Genomic DNA, 20372 nt, shown 5'->3' on the forward strand with positions numbered 1-20372 from the left:
TGAATGCCACTGAGACTGAGGGAAATATCATGGAAAAAGTTCTATTTTTCTATTATTTCTCCTAAGTTACAGTTTTAGGATTTTCCCATATGCAGAATAAATGAGAAGGTATAGCTACGCTGCCATACTGTAAGGTCTGATCAGAAAACATTAATTATTCTTTAAAGGTCTTATTTTACAAGAAGAGAACTCATTTCTTATGTCGATAAGGTAAAAATCTGCATGACGAACTACATGCTGAAACAGCTATTACTCAGCATGCAATAGCCAAGGGCTGAAGAATCAAAGGAAGCCTAGCCCTACAAACTGTCAACAAGTTAAGTTATGGAATTCAGATTTGGGAAAACTGGCAACAACATTAAGGAGGGGACCAACAAGCTTTCTGATAACACAGTGAGGTTTGAGTTTGAAGGAAAAACACACATCTGAAAATTAAACACTGCCTCATAATGGATCTGTGTAATAAGTTAAATAGCACAGCACAGTTTTTTTTTACTAAATAAATAGAAATATAGAATATAAATATATATAGAATATAGAAATACATGTATATATATAATTTTAAAAAGTATTAAAAAGGAGCTTATCAAAACAGCATTTACACTAACACCTTAGTGGCAATGAATTTAAGCTTATTCAGGAATTTCAATGATATTTCTCCTTCAAAAATGTACGTTACTGAAGATTTTACTACTACGATGAGACCTTCTCACAATTTTCGTGATGGCTCAATAAGCAGTTAATAAAGGGAATTAAAAAAAATGAAATAACGAAAAAAATATGAAAAACAGCAAGTACAGTATCTTTGCACATATTCTGGTAAGGAGTGAATTCATTCACTTACACATTCAGACAAGGTAAAAACAACGTAAAAGGTGTTGTTAGCAAAAACAGCATGGGGCTGCAGGGGACAGTACAGAAGGCCTTGGTAGCCATGGGCAAAAATAACTCTGAATCTCGAATCCCAGACTACAAGATCTGTCAACCCACTTTCTGTTCTGTTGCATTCACTTCCTCAGATGAGAGAAAACTGGGAAGAAAGTGGTGTTCCTCACATGGAGAAAGCACACAAAACGACTCAGGTGCCTGTTCAATAGGTGGCCTCTGCAAGGCACATCCCCTGTAACTAGGCCTTGTTTGGTGCAGGAGAGCCTTCCGCAGCCACCTGCATTGCTGAATCTCTTCTAGCAAGGTTGCTCAATACATACCTACCAACCAGAAACTGCGTACAAGTATCAGATGTGTCTCTCACTTTACTTAAAGGAATATGAAAATACTCCTTCATCACCTTCAAAAATTCTCTGTAGCTGTATGCTGTTAGGGAACCCTCCTGTGCAACCTACACAGAAGAGACAACGGTCCCAGTTTCATTCTGATACTTCAGGGCTTCACAAAAAGCCCACATCCCAGAATTCACTGCAGAGGTCCAGTCAGGGGATAACAAAATAGTGATACAATGATTAATACTACTGAAAAATGGCTTCTGTTTCTTGGCTTAGGTCTCACATTTCACATGTCAGAACAAGCCACTGACCGGCAAATACCGAGAGCAGTATTTTGTTTATGAAGGGATAATAGCAATAACCCTAAGGAGGTAAAAAAAATGTAATATAAGCAAAGCAATGAAGCAAGGAAAGACAAAACCAAAATCCCAATAGACATGCTTTCACACAATAGCAATAGGTACGCAGGAAAAAGTACACCGAATAAACAAGTTAAAAACATAGGAAACGTCCTTGTGGAAGAGAGAATAACTGCAAGAGCTTATGCTACAAAACAGGAAAGGAGAAGTATCTTGTTTATTTTAATATAGTGCAAATATATTGAGTTTATTAAATAATCAAGTTTATGAAAAGCTAAACGATGTAAACAATAAACTTGGCAGCTGCAGCTATGAACAATTTATCCCAACACAGGCACCCTACAAAGCTTGTTTGAGGTAGCCTACAGACACAGAGCTGTACATTTTGACTGACATTTCTAAACCTGTCAAGGAGATTAGGTGTCCACTTCCACCCATTTATCAGGAAGTACACATACTATGTCTTCTGACAGGTCTGAAAAAATCTCGTACAGAATTATTTGAAGAAAGATATCAAAGGAGCTCTAAGTAACACCATTCAGAGGAAGAAAAACACTTCACAGGCACTGAAAGCATAGAATACATGATGAATTCATGTACCATTGAAAAGTGTGAGCAGAAGTAGCCAGTGTGTGGAAACACAAAAGGTAATCCAGCCTGCACAGAGTTTTCACTACAGCATGGAAAATGTGATTCAAGACAGCACTCAAACTCAGAAATAATCCATTCTTATTATGCGACATTAACTCCTTTCCTAAATACCATAAAGCTCCAGCTAAGACACGGGAAATTCTCCATTATTTCATCTCTGGTGTGCTTTCCAACAAATTTTAGCAGATGGCGTGCTTCCACGTGTTTCCTATGGAGAGTGTTCCTCATAACTGCCACTGCCTTTGCAATTTTTCACTGATGTTAGGGGCGTGTTTCTTTTTCTTGTAATTGTACTGTCCCATAGTAGCAAATAACCCTCTGAACATTCCTTCGTTCATATTTTCTTAGACTCATATCCATTTTCACTTGGTACACCGCATCCGCTACAAGGAAAGTATTAATTCCCTGTGCTGTGAAGTGATATCCCAGCACTCAGGATGGAGCAAAAATGGCATGTTTAGTCTCCTATACTATCGTATCAATGGCTTTAATCTAGAGACCAAGGCTACCAATCCTAATTAATAATTTTTTCAAAGTACCACCATGAGAATGTTTACAGAGAGAGGAAGGTTCTTCTGCAACATTCTGGCATTTCCTTACTAGCTAAGGTATGAAGAACTGAAGAAACACTTCAAATGAGCATTAGATGCAACCATGGGGCACACCCTTGTACTTACTGCTCCCTCAAACAGTTTCCTAGAAGTACCTGTTGAGACTTGAAATTACCAAATGCTGTCAAAGAGTTTGTTTAAAATCACAATAGCAAGTGCTTGCCAGCCAGCAACATCCATGATCTAAACTTAAGCATGTTTCCCAAATCTCCCAACTTTTTGGGGCTTTTTTTGTTCATCATGTTAAACCTTTGCAATTCCACACATTTTGAAACAAAAATTAAAACAAACAAACAAACAAACCTATACATCTGTACCACTGAACAGAAACTGCAGCTTCATTTCATTGCAATCCACCCAAAGTCAGCGCCTGTTTGTACATGAATAGGTATTCACTCTTCAAGAGAAACATTGAGAAAACTTTTCCCAACCTTCCTCCAGTCTTTAAACAACTCTGATTTCAATAAACGGATCAGCAGAAATAGACTACCCATGGCTCACCACACCAAATAAAAACAAGCCACTTCTGAGTAACAAAACTTGCCTGTGCATCTGCACAAGCACAAGAAATGCTATCTGTTAACAGAGCCAGCACAACCAGTCAGCAGCATGCTCACATTTCCCAGCTTGTACTGAAGGCATCAAATGGGCTCACAGAAAACATCACGGATGAGTCTAACAGCCGCTACACAGATAAGTTAACGAATGTAGGTAATGAGTAAAGCAGACTACTGCCAACAGGCAAATATTTATTACAAAACAACTGTTCTGTCTATAAATGTTCAGCCCTGATATTCCAAGGAAGACTACAAAGTATTAAAAACAAACAAACAAATAAACAAAAAAAGCCCACAAACTCATCCCCGTATCACTAACATTCTCTCCTGCTTACTTCCCTACTCCTCATGCTGCACAGATGATAAATATTCTTCGCCTTTTTCCACTGAGGCAATCTAAAAATCTCTTTCCATTACCTTGTCATCCTAGCTCCACTGGAACCAGCAATTTTTTTTTTAATCTCAAATAGTCTAATGGATCAGTCATGTTAAATTCTGACAAATGTGTTTCAAGCCGTATTATATGGCTGCTTCTCTTTCCGAGCTACAAAATTAGTTTTGCCTAAAAGCTTCCTCTGTTTTCCTTGCTTCAGCTTCCAGCTGATACTCCCTCTCCCTGTTGATTTCACCTTATTTATAAGCAGTACATATCAATGCAAACAAGGCACTGCAGAAGCAGTCTAACATCCAGAACACAGTAAACTATTGTACAGGTTTGTTAACAATTGCTGTTCTGCTGCAGTTCTCTCCCTTACTGTGCAACACTTGGGCAGAAAATCTTTTCTCCTTTCTTTAATAAAACTGCAAGCACCATCTTGAACGTACTACACTTAAGGATAGTTTTCTGCAGTGAATATCAACAAAATTAACTAAGTACAGAGCTTCACGAAGAAAATTTAAATAAAATTAAATACACTGTGATGGATACAAAAATAACTATGAATTACATGGGCACGAGTTTGCTCTTGATTTTTTTTTTTTTTCCTTAGAGGTTTAAATAAAAACTTACATCTTTTCCCAGGACTCTAAGTTCAAACTGTGTTTCCTTGAAGTGAACTTTCGTAATTCTAGGCCTATAATATTGGGGAAAAAAAGACAGAATTTAATGAGACTTCAATTTTACAAATAATATAATATAAAGCTATATCTATTTATATATACATGTATATATAGAGATTAGAACAGATTCAACGGTTGTATTATTTTTTTCAGATCTGAACCAGATATTAAAAGAAAATCAGCAGTTCTTAAAAGTAACTGTGTTAATGTGAAACATGCTTTTCAATATTTGGATTATTAAAGAATGAAAAACTTGTGTAATACAAGCAAGGTATACAGTACTTCTTAAAAAACAGTAATACAGTTAACCTTCCTTATGCCTCAAAGCCATGCATTTCTGTATAATATCACTGGTTTTGACACAGATTGCAGTTAAAATACACCTACCAGAAATATTTTCCTACTTGCTTTTTATTCTTGTAGACTACAACTCCTATGGGTGTTAATCCTAAAAAATATTCAGATTTGTTTTCACCCTATAAAATAAAAACACACGTCAATTGGTTATTTACATTTGCACTTGGCATCACTATAGCAGTGAGGTCTAGGAGGAGGAAGCCAGCCTGACTGACTGACTTGAGCATGCTACAGAGGGGAACATAGCACTTCATCTACTGATGGAAACTCCAGTATGAAAACTTCTACGTGCAGATACAAAGAGGCAAGGAAGAACTGTGGCAATGGAAAGAAGTTTCCACATCCTATGATGAAAAGCAAAACCATTTTTTTTCTGTGGAACTAATTTTGCCTGTTGGGAAAACCTTAGTGCATGAGGTTAGCAGAAAGCCAACTCAAAAAAACTGCCTGCTTGAGTGGACAAGAAAAAGCCCTGTAAGCTCTTAGCTAGAGTGCATGAATCACACAAAAAAAACCTAACTGTGAAACTGAGAAACTGCACAAAGTGGCCCCTTTGTGCATTAGGTTTGTCACATGCAACTCCAAGAGCCTTGTTTCTGATACTAAGAGAACTATGTACTAAGGACACGTTTGCCAAGGAGAAGATGGCTGTTTACATCACAGCCTCAGATTTGAAGAAGGGCTTTCATTGCTACTCTAATACAAAGAACGATATTCATGGGTGAGACCTGGGCACGTACAATGCACCCATCACTCCCCAGGCAGGAATCCCTTTGCACAGCATAAGCAAACTAAGGAGAAAAAAATAATAACCCCAACACCACTAATTTAACAAGGTTTTGTTGGATCATGTCAAGGCTTCTTTCAGTAACTCCCCCAGCTTTCTGTGGGTGGGAGAGCTGGATATGAATATGATTAAGCCATGGGGTGCATTAAAAATACTTAATATTGTGGGCTACACAATTTTCAGCAGGAAATACACACATAATCTTCTGGTATTATCTTGAGCTTTTTATTTTCTTTCAAGTAATTTTACAGCATTCTGACATCTGACTCAGCGAACTATCTACTTTGCAGCTTCCCATCCAAAGCTCTGATTTTCTTTTATTCAAGAAAGCCTGCCACCAGCACTATTATTCAAACAAAACAGGATGGTATTTCCACCAGCAGCATGTAGCCTCCAGGTGATGACTTGGATCCAATCTTAAAAAACATGTTTTACAAATGAAGCAGAGGTACTTGCTAAGGCAAAACAGGCCATGTGCAGTGCTGCATGCTACAGTGGAGGAAACACTGGACACATGTTCCATGTCTTTATGAAGACCTTCATAACAGGACAGACATGCTACTGATGCCCCACGCTAGTGCTTGCAATAGAATTGAAAAGTTATCTGTATTTACTTACTTACGCAGACGTAATGTGCAAATTCTTGTGTCAAAGACAAAAGCTGTAACGCTCACTTACCTCTTCTGATGCTCACCCCGAATACTTGTTACTTCTATGAATTCTTTTTTTCCAGCGATTATTGTCTTTTATAGGTGTAATCACATACACACAATACAATGTTTCATCTGAAAACCATTCAGCTTCTGTACATATTAATGACTTAATCTATTCATTCAGACTGTAAGTGAGGCTTCCTTTGCATTCCTGTAGTACATTACTATCTTTTACATTATTCTGTGGTGACTAAGCAGTATAAATGCACTCCCCCACAATATTAGAATAGATTTTCACAATACTTACATAAACAGGATGGAGATCCACTCCATACATTTCCAGGGATTTGGCCACCTCTAAGTAGTTTGCTTCTGCCTCAGCAGGAACTTGACCCCTGTAAACAAAATTCTATGTAACAGCATTGCATTTCCAGTCACTGTATTAAAATAAATCACATTAAAAAACACAATTTGCTGGACAGACACACAGTTCTTCCTACTATTTGATCGTACAGTTTCTCTCCTTGTAGCACCTTCCTTCCACTGCCTTCAAGTATGACTGGACAACAGGCACAAACTTGTACTAAATTATCTGCTGTAATAATAACCACACATATATACTGTCACATATAAAACATACACCTACTGCAGTGTCTAATCTTTCCCTGCTGTCACAAATTCTTTAAACATTCAATTCTTAGTTTTGAATATGCAAAATAACTTCTTTTTGAATAACTGCCTTGATGGTAATAAAGCAGGAATGGGGTGACCCATTAAAGGACTAATTCCCTTCAGCAGCACTGAAGCTACAAGGAATTACTGAAAGCAAGGTTCCTAACTTCAGGTAAAGTATTATTCTCTTCGTAAAATAACTTGTCTACAAGAAGTCACACCAGCTGGCAATACATTTTTGGAGACTAACACAAGAAATCAGCAGTTTCAGAGATCCAGCTCACCTTCCCACGTGCAAATATCAATTCATCATTGAAAAACTATCATCAGCTGAGTTAAGAAACAGTAGGAGAAACTTTCAGGAAAAGAAGTCTGAATATGATGAGTTTTGGACTTTTCATGAAACGATGTTGGTATCACATGAATGTTTTAGCTGTTGCTGAGCAGTGCTGCACTGAGCTGAGGACACTTCACCTTGTCATGCTGCCCTGCCAGCAGAGCGGTCTGGGGCACAGGCAGAGTTGGGAGGGAGGGGAAAGAGCCAGAACAGCAGACCTAAAGTGGACAAAGGTATGTCCCATACTGTATAGTATACAGCATCATGCACAGGCATGATGGAGCAACTGGCCAGGGGGCAGCCACTGCTCAGGAGCTGGGCATTAATTAGCAGATGGTAAGTAACTGTGTTGTGCATCACTCAATTTGTGGAGTTGTTTCACCTTTTTTTTTTGTTGTTTGTTTGTTTGTTTGCTTGTTTTGGTTCTGTCTTATTAAACTGTCTTTATCTCAACCCACAAGTTTTCTAACTTTTGCTCTTCAAATCCAACTGGGGGTGGAAGGGACAGCAATCAAGAGGCTGTGTGGTGCATAGCTGCCAACACTGGTTAAACTACAACAACCTGAGGCCTGTAGCAGAAATCCCTTTCTTCCAGAGCTGGACATCTCAGTAGAGCTATGTCTCATTTCTGAAATTCAGACTACACAATCTACTCAGTACAGTCAAATCTGTCATGCTTTTTACCCACTTCTTCTGTAAAAACATTACTGATTTTTAAAATCTTTTTGGATGCTCTCAAAAATGGAAGCAAAATGCTCACTGAATGACTATTGTCCTACTGAGTTCCCTGGCAGGTTATCAGCACTGAGTGATGTGAGCTAACCTAACAATGAATTAGTGCTAGAATCCAACAGTAACTTAAATACCTCTGCTAGTGTGTCCTCACTTTTCCCACTATTGTCATCTGTCTCTGAAAGTACCAAAAGGCTCAGCTATCAAGTAACTCTGTGCACATTTATAAATATTTTCAAAATTATATGTAATTTATTAGAAAGTGCATTTGCAAAAAAAATATTAAGGGAAGAGAAGAAATGAGCTGAAGTTTCTATAGGAAAGAATGGATATATCCTCCCAAATGGAGACTGAAAAGACAGAATGTTCAAAGAGGACAGCTGTGTCTCTGTGTTAATAGCTACTATCATCATACAATGCACAAATAACACTAACATACAAAATTAAAGGCAAGAAATTAATTAACTTTTATTCAGACTGTGGCTTTATCATAGCAAGAAAATCAAGAAATCTAGATCTACATACAAGATGGCTAGTTCTGATTATCTTTACATGACTTTGTCAAAGGGTATGATCATAAAGCGTTTCTTACTGTTCTCATGTTAATAAATGGCTGTATCACAATTGCAACTTACTAGGACTTGTTAGAACAAGCTTCTTTAGAATTACCAGGAACATGAATTTGGAGATAAGCAAGTAAATGTTTGTTTTGGCTTCATGTACAGTTGAACTTCTTTCCTCTATTTTATTTTCAAAACCAGTCTTACATTTTGAACTTTGATGGCACTGTGGTCTTATACAGGCAGGTTGGGAAGCCAAAGCACCGACTTACAGTGCTTTCACATAACGACTGCTGGCTCTGGCTCTATCACTCTACACCAAGAATACTTGAACCTAAAACTAAACTCACTGAAAGCCTTTCATAGATAAAAGGCTATTTCTGAAAATGAGTAAGTGGGACAGAAAGTGTCTCTGAATTCTGTTTTACTGGAGTTTTAAAATTTTTTAAATCTTTTTTCTACCTCTAGTGATAATGTAGAGTTAAACTTTTTCCTTAGGAACACTGGCTACAACAGCAGTGACTATTTAAGCTATATTCGCATAGAATAGTGTTCTTAAATTTTTTTGTGACCAATGTGATTATCATTCTAGTACCTGGATGACAGAGAAAGTAAGCTTTGCAGCCTCTTTATTTAAATGAATCTCTCCAATATTTTCTGAGCATAACTTGGGTTTACATTAATCTCTCGAGTCTGCTGATATTCCTATTTCAGATTTCTTCAGTTCTCCTTTGTCCTGTACACTACGCATAATATTCTACTCCTGCAATCTCTTCAATAATTGCTCTTGCCAAATATCAAAACTTGAGTATACTTCTGCCTTCTCACTTTTTTATATGAAAGAAATGTTTTCAGGTACATTTTTGATGCTACAAACTTCTGTAGTGCATGGTTAAGTCTATGAGGCCCACCAGATAACTTCTTCTTCCAGTGCATTGAGATTTCCTGTAAAGTTTTTAGTTTGTTTGCTTTTTGTCACAAAAACAGCATTTCAAATGACCTAAGTAAAGCAATTCACTGCTACCTGGTGGCTATTTCTAGGTGCTGGGTTTTTTTTTCTTTTGAATCCTAACTATCTTATTGTGGAATTCATTACAATGACAACTGCCAGTACATTTTACATGAGATATCTTAGTTAATAATAAAATGAAAGGATTGTACACTTGTTAAAAAAAAAAACAAAAACTTTTTAGTTCATGCAAATGTTGCAATTGAGTTCATCACTTAAACTGTGGGCATACAAGCTGCTTCACTAGTACCTCCTCCCATGTGAGCTGCTGCCACAAAGATTCATGCAGGTTGCTACAAGCGCTCCTTCATTACCCTAGCTAAGGATCTGGCAAGAAAATAGAGGCTTCACTGTACTAAGTACTTTACATTGCCACATTAGTTGTTGTTGTTTTTTCCTAACAGTTCATTATCTGAATATACATGGCAGTACTAAGAAAAGAAATGTTATTATACCCACTTTACAGACAGCAAACTGAGGCATGTGCATAGCAAACAACTTTCCCAAAATTGCACAGGAAAACAGTACTGAACAGAGAACTAAACTCAGATGTCAGAAGATTTTTATTTCATTCTTTGAGCTACAAAGAGGAAATTGGAGTACTATTGCAAGTCCTCATTTAGAAAAACCATCATCACCAAGGCTGGACTGATATCCAATCAGTTTTTATTTTGGTTTCTCAAAGAAAACTCCATCTATGTAGGACTTTTTCTTTCCCTGAGGCTTACCACCCTGTGATCTTTTCTAGAGCTGCGTATCTCCGCTCTGCACTACAGGGTGCTTCCTATTCCACCTGACAAGCATTTCTGAATTCAGTTCTATCCACAAAGCTCTCAAAAGCATTGAATTCTTACATCAGAGTTTTGTGTATCCGTTCTATGGCATCTTCCAGCTCTTCTTTCTGGTCAGGAACAAAGCGGTACTCTGAGACGTAACCTGCCGTGTGCTTATATGGGTCATAGTCCCCCAGCTCAGCTGCAGTACAGAAGATGAGAAAAAAAGTTAGACAAATTCAGTGTTTTACGTTAACAAACAACAAAAAATTACCTTTACATAATCCATCTATTTGTGCCAATACACCTCTTTCCAAATGACTGTAAATTGATTATGCTATTAGTTAAAAATTCCAAAGCCTGTATTTTTTAGAAGGAAAGATGGTAATATTCAGTTTACATATAGAACTGTCCATACTAGACCACTATACTAGTATTTATAACATACGGAGAAGTGTAGTTTTTTAAGTATCTACCCCCTCTGGATATGCTGCAACATTACAAGCAGAAGTGACCTATACTACTTCTGGGACTCAGAAACAGAAATGTCAGTGTGGGAATGGGTATGGAGGTGTCTGGATGCAGGCTCTTCTAAGGATTATAACAATTTCTTGTGAGAAAACACCAGACTTCAATCTTCAGTAAAATATCAACGTACTTCTTGAACATGAAGTCTGTTTTTAAAATCAAAATAATTTTCTAACTTTCCTAAACAAAAAAATACAATGAATGAGCAACAATTTTTTATTTTTTTTATATTCACATACATTGCTCAGGTTTATTTACATATCATCATGTAATTATACAATAATCTTAACTATTCTCTGTGAAACCCTGTTAAAGTAACTATTTCATAAAAACAGCATGAATTGGGGTAATCTAAGAAACCATTCTCTACTGGTTTCTATCCAATCACCACTGAGGTCAAAAAGGTGGCTACAAGAGCTCCAAAGAAAAAGACATCTAGTACTCATGTTTCTTCCGATATTATAATAGTTCATAGGTCAAGAAAGTTATATGCTCAGTAGAAATGCTGTGTGTTTCTCAAAATATCCCCTTAAAGCAATGCAGAACAATAGGCTGATTACAATGCTTTAGCATCACAAATAGGAAAAAAAAATCAGAACAAAAACTGTATCTTGGATATCCTGCAAGTTCTGCCATAGGCGCCAATTTCTACACTTTAACAGTAATGCAGTCTTTGACTATGAAAGAAGGAAAATGATCAATGTGCAAAGGACAGTATATGATATACAGCAGCTTGCAGTCACCCAGCAGAACTTACACTGAATTACATACGCTCCCAGCTGTGCAGCAGTGTTGACTGGACAAGGTAAGCGGCCCTGTAAGATGTCCTGCTTGACTTGCAAGAAAAATTGATACCTAAAACAAAGAAAGAACACAAAACTATTATTTCAATATTTGGTATGATGCACCAAGTAGTGCTTCATGATATTCCCAGTACTGACAACACAACACATAGCGTAACTACAAATATTTCTGTTTGAATAACTTTTCTTTTTTTGACTTTTAAACCACAACTAAGATTAATCTATTGAAAGAACCTGGGTAGAGAAGTCTTCCTGACTTCATTAAAAAAGCTAGGAAGTGGGGAAGAGGGCTAAGAACCAGAAAAAATATACAAGACAGACCTGATCAGCAGATCACCATGAGAAAGAAATGCTGACTCAATGGTTTCACCTCCAATTATCAGAGTATCAAGTCTAAAGCAGGAAGCAGATCTCATCGAGTCCATTCCCTCGTGAAAAAAATGTGAGGGCACACTATCAGTAGCTCTCTGTATTTGTTACCAGAGGGAACTCCTTGCTTTGCAATGGGGATAGCAGGGCTAAAATGTGATTTTCAAAATCATGATCTGCTTCTACACTTGAAGAAGCACATACTCAACCCTCAAAGTGAAGCCACACCAAATTCCAAATCAACAGTAGGACTGAGAAATGAAAGCAGTACCGAAGCTTCTTAAGAATACTTTAAACTGATGATATTTAAGTAGTTATTTTAGTTTCTGCTATTACCTCAAATGCCAACCAAACACCTTGCACCCTGCTTCTTCAGCCTTGTATGTGCCTATTTTTCACACATCAACTCAGCCATCAGAGAATCATAGAATTCCTCAGGCTGGAAAAGATCATCAAGTCTAGCCACAACCTAACCATCCTACCTTAGCTCTAACAACCCTCTGCTAAATCATGTCCCTGAGCACCACATCCATAGGTTTTTAAACCTATTCCAATGCTTAACAACCCATTCTGTAAAGAAGTTTATATCCAACCTAAACTTACCCTGGCAAAACTTGAGGCCATTTCTCCTCATCCTTGTCACTGGTGAGACCAGCCCCGCTTTCTCTGTAAGCAACTCTCAGATACTGGAAGAGAGCAGTAAGGTCTCCCCTCAGCCCCCTTTTCCCCAGACTGTCATGAGTCATCTTGAACACAAGTATCTGTATCTGACAAATAGAAATGCTGCTTTACATTCTCCTGTTTTTCAAATTCTGAACTCACAGGGAAACCATACGAACAAAACAAGGAAAAGCACTGAAGAAGAAAACATGCTAACATACAAAGGATCTGCTTTGTTTTAGAACTCCCTATATTCATTACAGGATATTCTTTTAAACCCCATTAGTATTTAGTCTGTTCTTACCTCTGTAGCTTTACAGAGAGTGTGACATTATCTTAAATGAGTATCTTGCAGCAAATTCATACAAAAGCAACACTGAAAAGCTAACTTCTTAAGTAAAAAACAGTCATCCCTACATGCACCTGGCTTTCACACTGTTCACTAATTCAGCTTTATCTACATTTAGCTGAAGTGCAACAAATTTACTTTGTATTAGACTTAAGAATCCTCCCTAAGTTCAAAGAGCAGCTATCCTGATTTCAGAGAAGCCTGCAATCTGGAGATTATGTGATACCTGATTCACAAATCATTTAAGATCCGATCAAAATGACTGACTTTATCAGCCCAGCTGAATTTCCATGTAAGGATACTAGTTTCTTTCTGGCTAATGATCCCCCACAACTTGTGCTGTGCCACATGTTACAGATGGAATGATCATTACTGAAAAGAACAGTGAATATTTACCATCTTTAAGGGCCAGAGTTCTGCACAATTTTTTTGAGAATATCAGTAGGCAACAAAAAGTGCATACATTCAGTGATTCGTCTGTCTAAAGAATACCTCAGCACTTCCTACAGCTAATGCTTGGCAGTCCCATCTAGACAAATTACCACTCTATGCTTGACAGTGGTGGCTATGGGGATGATGATGATCACGTAACATCCTCCTTTTAACATTAAATGTAGTTCTCATCTACACCCTTCTTTCTGTTAGCACTCCTGCAGCTGTACAGTACAGAACAGATGATGCTATCAATGTCTTTTATGTAAGTATCTATAGTCCTGTGTTTTCACCCTGTTGTGTGAAAGTAAACTGAGCAAGAATTACAGAAAAAGGAGAAAAAAAGAAAAAAAAAAAAAGAAAAAGCAATCCCAGTCAAGAACTGTTCTTGCTTGTCTGGTTTAGACAAAGTAAATTCCCACTCAGTTCCTAGTAAAGCTCCTCACAGAACCAGGCCTTTTGTCCAAACTTGTTGCTAAACTTGACTCAAGTTTGTTACGTATGCATAATTGTGCCTAAGCACTAGTTCTTTCCAGCAAACTCATCCAGTAAATGTTAATAGGAATAACCTCTGCATTAGCTTTTGCCTACAAGCCAGAATTAGATTTTGCTGGGAAGTAATTACAAATTTGACAGTTTTTTATTATTTGCAAATAGTAATCATGTAATGCCACAGATCATTAACATCTAATAACTACAGACTCCACTCTCATATCCATTTAAATAACAAAGCACGCACTCCAAAGAAACATGGTTAGCACATCACTGGAATTACATGCTTAGGCAGAAAATTGCTTTCTCACACACACACACACCAAAAAAAAAAAAGGAAAGAAAGGAGGAAAGAAAGAAAGCCTTTAATCCCTCCTAAGTGTGCTTTTATTGTACTTTTTTTCCTGAAATGGCATGCCTTCTTTTTCAGTTTATTTTCTTGGAATACAGACACAAATGTACTCCTTTCTTATATCCTCCCTCTATGCCTTCTCCGGAGCAAATTTTCATGACTAAACACTGCGCAGACACGAATGGAAGCCTGTCAGTTACACCAAATCATTTCTTGACTGGATTTGCACATCCAATTAGCAATGCAAATCACTGACTAAGATTATGACAAGGAAAACAAGAAGAGTTTTTGAAAAGTTATCCTGTCAGTTTACAGTCAGAAATCCAGACACACTTTGAGTACCAATTGCAACAGATTCTGGTCTCCAGGGCCATCTTTCTTCCCCTGCAAGAAGGGTTGAAAGAGGTTCTGAAAAAGCACAGAAAAATAACGCCAGACTTTCATGGTGGGGGAGATTCACGCTGCAGCCATCTCTTCCTGTTTGAGCACTGAAGTAACTGTTTTTACCAAGCTAGTATCAGTCCTGTTATATGGGAGAACTCTGTTCTAACAGTGGCATTTTGGAAAAAAATAAGTATTTCTCATCCTGATACAAGAAAATGATTCAGCCCACGCTGCACTGACTGCCACCTCTGATTAAGAAAAAGTAAAACCCATGTATTCTAATGAGTTCTCCTGCGTCATACACCTAGGACATTAAAAGAAATATTAATCCAAGTCAGCGCACTAATTTTGTCTGCCTACCTAAATAACTTTTGAACCTGAGGCTGATTTTCTAAGATCTTTCACAAAAAAAGGCAAACAGAAGATCCTGCGTGAGAACTCAGGCAAATGTGTGTCTGCATGTGCCCACTACTGCATCGTATTTTGTAGAGGCTCAGCTTAGCTAAAAGAATCAAAAGTATGCAGCTCTTCAGTTTCCTTCACATATTTTTATAAAGACTGAGAGAGATCGCCTTGAAAAGTAGTTCTGGAATTTAAATTGTAAGAATAAAGATAAATATTCCTTGTATTTATATTCAGATATCCAACTAGACTCTAAACACAGTACACATACAGACAAAGCACACTAGGCCCCTCTGTTTTTTGATGTACCAAAGAGCATCTTCTCATCCTGATCTTTCAAATGGCTGTCCATACCGACCCCTGTGTGGCTAGTCATAACTCTATTCACATTCAAGGAAAGATGTCCTGATGTTTAAGCAAAAAGGAACCCCGTCAAAATACAATGTGCATCTGAACACACCACTACCCTAAAAAACAGCAAAACCATATTTTCATCTGAATACTCCACCTTGTTATTTCTTCTTTAAGTTTACACGGGTCCTCTGCATAGAATTTAATGCCAAAATATAGAGTGTATGGTGGTCCAGCTGCAGGAAAAAGAAATGAGTGTAAAAATTGATTGTTATGAACTTACAGTTATTGAGCATTGTTAGCAGTTGATGACAAAATGGCTATCAGTCTATCTTTGTATTTCACAAAACTTGAAGACACCAAATAACAGTTAACCACCTTCAGACAACTATACACAGGGAAGGGGAAGGGGAGGGGAAAGGGGAAGGAAAAGGGAAAGGTTCATTATTTTTATTTTTATTTTTCTAGCCTGTTTATTTATTCTCCTACTGCTTGCCTACTTGGAGCTTGTGATGATTTGAAAATTTAAGCTTAGATTAATTTGCTAACTCGCTATTTCTCCAAGATTTATTTTACTGCTCAAATTTGATATTTAGATACTTTTTTGCATATGAAAACAACTTTAAAAATGTTAACTCTGCATGAAATGTGATTCCCTGACATAACTAACATTACTATGTATCACTTCTATACATTCAACTATCACAAGAAGGCACCTAATTTATGTGCTACCTTACTTGAAATACACTTGGAAAAGACTTTCTAATTCATGTTGTGAAAATGTTACTCTTCAGAAAGCAGCACTGAGAATCCTACAGCCACATTTATTCTACGCATGCTTTTCTACACATCTATTTTTTTAAATACAAGTCCTCCAATTTCTTGTTACGATAAAAGTCTTATTATATTAATTAGTTAATTAAAATATAACCACCAGATCTTAAATATGGGCTTACTAAATAGTGGCAGCAGGGGCAGACACTATGTAATCAGCAAGACGCAGAATTTTCATTTTCAGAAGAAAAAAATCAGTTTTTTTTAAAGGTATGTTATGGTAAAGGCATAGAGCTACTACAAAATTAACTATGCAAATGACAAGTTGTATCATTTATTATAAAGTAAAATTTAATCACAAAGAAATCTTGGTTATACAAACTACTGTTAAATGACAGCACTAATGATTCAATCTTTGTGTGGAATTTTGATGTAATTACAAACTGTAGTAATACAATATCCGAAGAACTACCAATCCGTTGAGTCTGGAAAACAAATGTTGTACAGGCTAAATATTGCCTGGAATACTGCTTCTGTTACTTCAACTTCAGATAACTTCTTTAAGTTCAGATCAAATACGTACTGTTTATCAATTCTTTATGCTCAGCAAGGGTCTTTGCAGGATCCAGCCAGTACTGTAAGACAAATAATTATGAAAATTAGTCACTTAACACAGAAAATTAATACAGAATTGCTGCAATTCTACATTTATTCATATATTGATAATTTTCCCTAGAGAATCAGTACAAGATTATTTATTTCCTCATGAGGATATAGAAACTCAGCCAAGACTACAAGAATGTGAAAGTTTACAGAAGCTTACAGAATGCCTGCCTGATGCACTTCAGTCTCTTATTGACAAATCTGCACCAGCAGAGCCATGTCTAATTAAAGAAACACATTTCTCTGTATAAATGCAATGCTATGCATATTCTTTAGGGACAGCAGTTTTTCTGAAAGAAAATCTTTTGGTAATAGGCGCCACATCTCAGGCTCCTGACCAAGCTGGCTCTATGGAAATATAACACAACCTAATTTTGCTGCCTACATTATCTATTGCAGCTAGTATACCTACTCACAACCTTGCCATTTTCTTTGTAGGGGATAAACCTAAGCAGAATAATTGTGAAATAACAGCATCAGCAATGCATGTGAGATAAAACCTACAAGGAAAGAAAGAAAGTGCTATGTGTGATTTCTGAAAAACGAAGGATTGTAGGGAAAATGACAGGCATTACTCCTACAACCACTAAGGAATTACTGCAACAATGTAGTAATCAATTTTTCTTCAAGTCCATAGAATGTGAAGATACACGCTTGACTAGAAGCAAAGAAAAATTAATTTTCACATTCAGTACTGCTTCCAGTAGCAGGCAAAGGGGATCACTGGAAATTGGCACTCATAAGGAAAGTTACGGAGGCCCATCCACCTGAAGGCTTACAGTAGTAGCATTTGAGATGATCAAGGTATGTTATGCATACCACAGAGGGATGGACTGCTACAAGGGTTCCCACACCATTTGAGCAACAGAAGGGTAATTTCTCAGTGATTAGTCTGACTCAACTTTATTAAACCCATACTAACATCTTTGCTGTCATAGAACAGCAGAGCATTTGCAAACTTCTTGTAGCTTTACATGGTACCAGCATGATAAACATTCTGCTCTTGTAATAACTCCAGTTACCCATTTATTATTTAGCTTAGCATTTCTATAATTCAGGTACCAGAACAAAGTGCAGAAGCCAAGACCATTCTTGTCATCACATTTTTCTTTCCTCTTCCCTCACACAAACCTTTTGGACCAGCAAGAACCGGCATACCTTCTCAAATACCAGAAAAAGAAAGGCTGCAGAACACAGCTGTTAGAAAAGCAAATTACAGCACATTTTATTTAGTTGTTTATAAGCAACTCTTTGCCTGCCCCCGACATAACTAGAGAATATGAATTAAACAATTAATTTTAAAACCCTTCTTTTTCTATATAGAGAATTCTTTGGACTACAGAATTTATCTGTCAGAAGCAGCAACATAGGGAGGACAAGGAATAATGCTCCAAAGGATTTGAACAGCTGTATGCTTTGTTCTTGGTCTAATGGAAAAAAATATTGCCATTACAAATCCAAACCACCATAAACTAAAACTGTAAAAACCATCATCCACTCATTTATCAAGATGAATTTCAAAATAAAATTATTAGGGTGGTACTTCACAAATGAAGGAGATCTTACTTTCAGTTCTTATCCCTACACATTTGCTCAGCAGTCAAGAGTGACAGCTTCACAAAGATATATGGTTTGAGAAGCAAACACTCTGAATGTTCAAAGTTTTGAAGGAAAAAATATTCAATACACGCGTTGACTACATCCACTAACTATTCCAGCAGAAACCTTCTTAATCTCTAAAGAATGTGGGATGGAAAGAAAAACTTGTCACACTTGTTCAAATATCATATAAAAATACTTATCAGAAATTATCTGAGCTAGCACAATAGCCTGATAAAGAGATTTCAAAGTCAACAGACAGAAAAAAACACAAAAGAGGTCTGCAGTGCACATTCTGACCACAGAACATCCCTCTTCCCAGAACTGTCATCACAGTATGAAAAACACACTGTAAAGCTAGCCTGCTTATCACTGACAACCTTACACTAGATTGCAAGACTAAAACTATCCTGTTACGAAATCAGATAAAAATATGAGAGAGTAACTCCTTCATTAGAAGTATTCCATAAGTGAACCAAAATCAGTCTCAAGATGCACTGTCTTACACATATCTTTGCATTTTATCTTTACTTGCATAGATAGGTAATTTGTGGGGGAAAAAAAAGAAATTGTACGTATGGATCATCACTCAAGACTCCAAGTAAAGCACAGAACAGCTATAGGTTTCTGGCTGTCCCCATAATCTGAACTCCATTGTCTCTTGTACCCATCTAGCACACTGGCTGTGATAAGACAGAATTCAGCTAACTTCTGTACGGACTGTATGGACACCAGCAGGAAATACAGCCAATTTAAAGTTGTGTCTTAGTTAGCTATCTTGATTTTCAACATGCTGCACTTGACCAGCAACATGAATTATATTCTTTGTAATGGAATTCAGAGGGAAATCTCAAAATTCAGATGCAGAGGGACTCTGAGGAGCAGAGAGGAAACAAATCTGGTAGCTCCTATTGGCAATCACTTCCTTTCCTTTCTCCAGACTAACTCAGCAGGAGGACTGCATCTTGAGCCCTCATCATGGTAAGACAGGTTGCTGCTACCCATGCTATGGAAGCACAGAATCAGCTGTCATAAGGAAAAAAAGCTCTTGTGAGGAAGCTATGGCCCTCTAGATCCATGTGCTGCATAGGAGAGGTTAAGCAGCTCAACTCAGATGAGTTTACTGCTAGAACACAAAGCAGTGGGGAAGAGGCAAGAATCTAATCTATCTTGTCATATCTCTGGTAATGCCAGAAAGCCATACTTAGAATCGCTGCATAGCTACTCTTTATTTTAAAGGCTGCCAACATTCTCCAGACTGGTGGTGGAAGGATGCAGATTTCTACTTGTTCATTTGTAAGCCAAAGATGAATGGAATTTCAGGGGGTAACGAAAAGGCGTTTTTGAAGCCCATATTAGACAATAAGGATGAGAACACTGAAAAAAAACAAAAATGAAAACCCCTACAACAGAGTACTCTACATACAGATATGCATGCGTGCATACATAATAATGTGTATTAGATACACATTAAAGGTTTGCATATACACATAAATAGTGCTGGGCACAGTTTAGAGCTCAGTTGTTAAAGTGAATAGAGAAACGGATTAAAGAAACCAAATACACTTGCACAGGAGGAGCTGACAACAAACTCAACGCTTGTGAAAGCCAAACTGGCTCCAATATGAAGCCCTGTGTTTTTTTTATCTTTTTTTTACCATTCACAGCAATTTACCACCTGTATCTTTCCTGCAAAGGCAGGTTATCTGACTTACAAGCAGGCCCCTAACTACTGCAAATAGGTAGAGGCTCCAGCATTTACCCACCCAGTTGCAGGCATTACATTCTGTGAGCCTTTTCTGTGAGGAGTTTGTTATTTACCAAAGCCACCTACTATCAGCATAATGCAAGAAATTTTTATTTACTAAGATTGA

General features: G+C 37.3%; 1 protein-coding gene across 1 annotated transcript in view; it reads right to left on the minus strand.

Moving 5' to 3' along the window:
- The window catches only part of EPB41L4A (erythrocyte membrane protein band 4.1 like 4A), a 112795-nt gene that overhangs the window by 44676 nt on the left and 47747 nt on the right, over positions 1 to 20372 (minus strand). The window contains exons 3-9 of the mRNA XM_072360301.1: positions 16820 to 16871; positions 15620 to 15698; positions 11626 to 11723; positions 10422 to 10542; positions 6565 to 6652; positions 4848 to 4936; positions 4411 to 4474 (exon numbers count right to left, since the gene is read on the minus strand). Coding sequence (XP_072216402.1) covers positions 4411 to 4474; positions 4848 to 4936; positions 6565 to 6652; positions 10422 to 10542; positions 11626 to 11723; positions 15620 to 15698; positions 16820 to 16871 — 591 coding nt within the window. The remainder of the gene's footprint in view (positions 1 to 4410; positions 4475 to 4847; positions 4937 to 6564; positions 6653 to 10421; positions 10543 to 11625; positions 11724 to 15619; positions 15699 to 16819; positions 16872 to 20372) is intronic.

Source organism: Excalfactoria chinensis, chromosome Z (genome assembly GCF_039878825.1).
Source record: "Excalfactoria chinensis isolate bCotChi1 chromosome Z, bCotChi1.hap2, whole genome shotgun sequence".
Lineage (NCBI taxonomy): Eukaryota > Metazoa > Chordata > Aves > Galliformes > Phasianidae > Excalfactoria > Excalfactoria chinensis.